This window comes from Atta colombica, unplaced genomic scaffold (assembly GCF_001594045.1).
Source record: "Atta colombica isolate Treedump-2 unplaced genomic scaffold, Acol1.0 scaffold89, whole genome shotgun sequence".
Classification (NCBI taxonomy): Eukaryota; Metazoa; Arthropoda; class Insecta; order Hymenoptera; family Formicidae; genus Atta; species Atta colombica.
The window spans coordinates 82,245-87,442 of NW_017259582.1; the positions used below are offsets into that span (position 1 = coordinate 82,245).

The 5,198-nt window shown below is 28.7% G+C and overlaps 1 protein-coding gene across 1 annotated transcript in view; it reads left to right on the top strand.

The window, feature by feature from the left end:
• LOC108693234 (pancreatic lipase-related protein 2-like) overlaps positions 1–4,476 on the top strand; it is a 15,116-nt gene extending 10,640 nt beyond the window's left edge. Inside the window, exons 5-7 of the mRNA XM_018202068.1 lie at positions 199–432; positions 2,313–2,640; positions 4,337–4,476. Coding sequence (XP_018057557.1) covers positions 199–432; positions 2,313–2,640; positions 4,337–4,442 — 668 coding nt within the window. The 3' untranslated portion in view covers positions 4,443–4,476. The remainder of the gene's footprint in view (positions 1–198; positions 433–2,312; positions 2,641–4,336) is intronic.
• The last annotated feature ends 722 nt before the right edge of the window (positions 4,477–5,198 follow it).

Genomic DNA, 5,198 nt, shown 5'->3' on the forward strand with positions numbered 1-5,198 from the left:
TATATATATATATATATTATATATGTGTGTGCTTTAATAATTGAACTTTTAGATAATATAAAAGAAATCGATTTTTTATTTAATCATTATATTTTTATTTAATCGTTGTATCGTCCTTTAAGAGAAAAGAATATTCGATTTATATATTTGCCAAAAATTATATATCCAAATTCAAACCTGAAACCCTTCTTTTTTCAGGTATTAAGAGATTTCTAGGATGCAATCATATTCGTAGCTACGAGTACTTCATTGAAAGCATAAATACACCGTGCCCATTCTTAGCCGTGCCGTGCAGTTCGTGGGAGAAATTTCATGAGGGCAATTGTTTCGACTGCGTAAATCAATATTGTCCTAGATTCGGACTGGACGCTCAGCCTGGAAATTACCACGCATCTGTATATTTGATGACCGGATCGGATAAACCATTCTGTAGTTAGTAACAATTCATTTATACCCTTTTATCGACTTCTATCTATGTGAAATTTTATATCTTCCATCAAAATATATCTTGATTCTTTTCCGTGATTCTCTTTCGTGTCGTTTTCCCGATTTTGTAATTCTCTTTCGTACTATGATCACGATTTTTTAGTTTTCTTCCATGCTGCATCCAAAACTGAAGTGGATATAACATGGAAAAGAACTAAAAAATAACACTCATAGATTCACGGAAGAATAAAAAAATTGTGGACATAGCATTTGGTTTGAGCTTCAGTTAGTGTATCCGATGAACACACCTAATATTCGAATAAATGAATAAAAAATGAATGAAAATACTCATTCGAATACATTTATTTTTTATTCGTTAAGAAACAATAAATATTTGTTCATTCCATTTGAATGAATACGTTTTTTTTAATATGATTACACAAATATTTTCATTTCACTTTTATTCTATATTATCTGCACATAGCTTGCAAGCCTGCAAGAGAAAACAGAAATCTATAAAAACAATGGCTACGATTAGTCCGCGACTATGATGAGCGTCCTCGTTTAACCTATAGATTAAATAAAGACATTTCTATTGAGAATAAATAATATATCTCGGAATTTAATGTCCACAGATCATAATGAATGTCGCTCCCAAGAAATCCTATAAAATATTTATAACATTACTGTCATATAATCGGAATTATATGGAAATATGTATGACGCTCTATCAAATAGATAGATTTATAAATAAAAAATGCATATCTTTTTAATATATTTTCAAAATTTCTAAATTTCCTTTATAAAATTTTTATATTACAATGACAAAAATAAATAAAATTCATTTTTTTACTTAAAGTCATCAAAGTATCGATTATAGTTAAGAGGTAACGATTACTTATTAGAACTTTCTTTTTCAGTTTATATTTTGTTTGATTGAATATGAATATTCGTTATGAGTATTCATTTTTTGTGAATAAATATTTTTTGAAAATTCAATTTTGAATATATGATTACATTTATTTATGTGAAAATTTTGAAAAAATACAATTTGGAGCTCAATTACACATTTTTGTATTTATCGGGCATATTAATTTCAATGTAGATTTTCACATTGTGTTAGATCAGTATTTACCATTAAGATAAAATTATCTAATATAAATGATTCTCTAGATAATTATCTAATTAAATTAGATATTTTTATTTAATATAAATATTTGAAATTGTTTTAGCTTCTTTTAATCTACATTATTAAAATGTGTATTAGCTTCATTTTTATTTTAGATAAAATAAATGTTAGCAAATCATCTTTATCTTATGTAAAATATGTTTATATGTAATTTATTTTTTTATCTAGATAATTTTAATTATTTAAGCGTAACTCTATTCCACTGTTCTAAACTGCAAAAATCTGAAAAAATTTTTGCACACCTGTGAAAGCATTAACAACAAATTTTTACTAGTAGAAGTTGAATTTATTTTTTTCTTATTTTTGCAGATTATAGGACTCTGCATTACTCATATACAAAAACGAAATGCGTATTATAAATAATATTTTTCAATATTGATCCAAAATAGTAACTTTCAAATGATGCTTACAGCAAAATCTGTCCATTTTTTATGATTGTCTCGAAACTTTCAATCAACATTTTATAAGTTACAAAATATATATTACAGTCAATTTGATTAATTGATTTTTCCATATAGTTAGTGCTTTATATATCTACCAAAATTTAAATCAAAATATCGACTATGCCTTCCAAAGCTGGTAGAAAAGTATTAATTGTAAAATTGAAATTAAACGCGAGTCACACAAATCTTTTGTCTTTATAAATGAACTGAAATTAAAATTCATATAATTAGAATACCGTTCCTTCAAATTACAGAAGCTCACTATAAGCTGACGATAAATATCTCAAAGACGAACGAAAGTTTGTTACACGGCGGAGAGATCGGATTATTCGTTGTACGCGTAATCGGCATAAACGGTAAAAAGACCGAAGAGATGCAGCTGAGTCCAACCTCGAAGTATTACGAGCCTGGTAGTACGCACACCATCGTACTACCTGGCGATGTTGTCGGAAAGCCGCACTCAGTGGAAATTACCTGGAAATATGAGACCCGAGTCTGGAACCCACTGACATGGAGACTGTTCCAGACGCCACGGGTTTACATCGATATGCTGACTGTAAAAAACCTGGAGACTGATCATGGGTGAGAAATTCCGCTTACCTCGCGGCTTGCTCGAAGAAGTAATATCTAGTGAAAAAGATCGGAATCATATGCCACAAGAATTTTTGAACACACGACATTTCGAATGCAAGGATTAAGGATATATTACACATATTTTTTTTAATAAAATGAAAGAATTAAGAAAAAATTATAAATTTTTCTTTATTATATTTCCAAAGTGATTGCGAGGTGCAATCACTTTGGTTTAATATGCAAAGAATGATTGTTTGCAATATTTGATATTTTTTGTAAAAAAAATTTAACGTTATCTTGAAATTATAATTCAGAAATCATAAATGTATTATTTATCATCTATAGAATGCATTTTTTTAATTTCGATAATTTACTGTTTATCTATATTATAAAGAATTTAAATACAGTTTTTCTAATATAGTAAAATTTCTGCCTATGACAATGAAGTCATATACATATAATTTCTAGTTTATAGCATACATAGTGTAATTTATCATAATAAATTCTGTTATACGTATGCACATAAAAACATACACACATATGTATACACACACACATGCGCGCGCGCGCGCATACACACACGCACACGCATACGCACGCACGCACACACACACGCACGCACGCACGCACGCGCACACGCACACGCACACAATATGTCTCATTTTAATTGTTCATCTCGAATATCTTGGAAAAAACGCATTTTTAAAAAAATGTTTTCAACAAAAGTTATAATCTGTACATTTGTACATCAATAATAATAAATTAAAAATTATAATTGCATATGATTTTTATTCAGTCATAGGCAGAAAATTTGCTGTTACAGAAAAACTTCGTGTGTATTTAAATCATTCATAACATAGTTGGTAAAATATTAACATTTTTTAAAAAAATGCATTTTATAAGGAATAAATAATACATTCATAATAAGTCAAATATTAATAAGATAATGTTAAACTTTTTTAGAAAAAATATCAATGTAGCAAAAAAAAATTTTTGCATATTAACTCCGATTATTTTAAAATCTAACGTTCTAATGAAATTTAATTTAAAGCATTGTTTTCAGCATTCAACAATCTATAAGAAACACTTTGTGGTTCAAAATAATAAAAAAAAAATCATTTTTTTTTGTAAATTAATGTATTAAAGATGTGGTAAAAATATGATTTTCATTCAAACTATAAGATTATATTATAAAATGTTAAATCTATTAACCTTATTGAACTGTTTCATTGTATGTAATATTAATTATTTTTTAATTAATTTTTAATTAATTAATTTATTAATTATTTTTAAAAAGTATAAATTTCCAATTTCAATCATTTTTTATAAACCTATATATCTAGCACATTCTTAAGAAAATAATAATAATAATTATAAATTTCTCTTGTATACTTTTGCACGTTTATAACTTCGCATCTTTATAACTTCTCGTCTTTATAGCCGCTCCAGCTTATCTCTCGTGCAATTTTTATTATGCACGAATATTTTTACAGCGATGAAAGGAAAAAAGTTGAAAACGGCGCGATAAACGAGTTGCTGACATTTATAAAATTTGACATACATATAGTCGCATTAATTATTACACAGCGTAATTACTTATATAATTGCGCAGAGATAACTACATAATTATTAGATGCAGTTGCTAGATAGAATTACGTAATCGATTGCCATTTTTCATAACTCCATTTTTCATTTTTTTTTTCAGGGTCACGCTATGTCCAGATAATACGAAAGCGCTAATCACTAACAAACCTAAGATTCTTACTACGGATAATTGTCGCAACATGGAACACAACACAAATTTCATATGAAGAACCAATAAAATCCACGCGTATTCATTTTTTCTCACAATCAAGAATTGAAGCAAGTATAATTTCGTTGACATAATAATTGAAGTTTGCGAGATATGTCTAAATGAAAAATCTCTTGTTTACGAAAAGTAAGTAAGAATGAATTGTCCTATCCGTAATATGAAAATTAATAAACAATTTCACAAAAAATCGCTGAAATTATACTAGTTCAAATACTGAAATTATACTAGTTTCAAATTTTGCTCACAATGAGATCAATGACAAAAGTCAACGATCTTCTCGTTATAGCCTTAGAAATAAGAGTCGTTAGCTGTGTGAAGGAAATTGCACGATAGAATGTTGAAGGCTATAGAAATTTTTCCATTTATCCTTTCTTATAGAAGCTAAAGATGAAAAAGAATATTTATAATGCCATATAGGAAAAGTATCCTCTCAATCTATATAATGCCATTATTCTACGTAGAGTTCTAAGAATAATTGCCATAAATTAAACGCTTGTCTTCCCCATAGGGGAATCGATTCATGTGGGTAACATTTAATATCCGGAAATTCTGTTTCGATCCGAGTTGCTTATTTTGCGACTGTCATAGGTGAACAGCCGATCGCGAGCCCAGCACGAATCGCATATAATAGCGCCGGTTTCCCTCGTAGCCAATGGCAAAGTCACGATCCTTTCACTGTCATTATGCGCCCGGGGTCTTTCTCTCTCTCTCTCTCTCTCTCTCTCTCTCTCTCTCTCTCTCTCTCTCTCTCTCT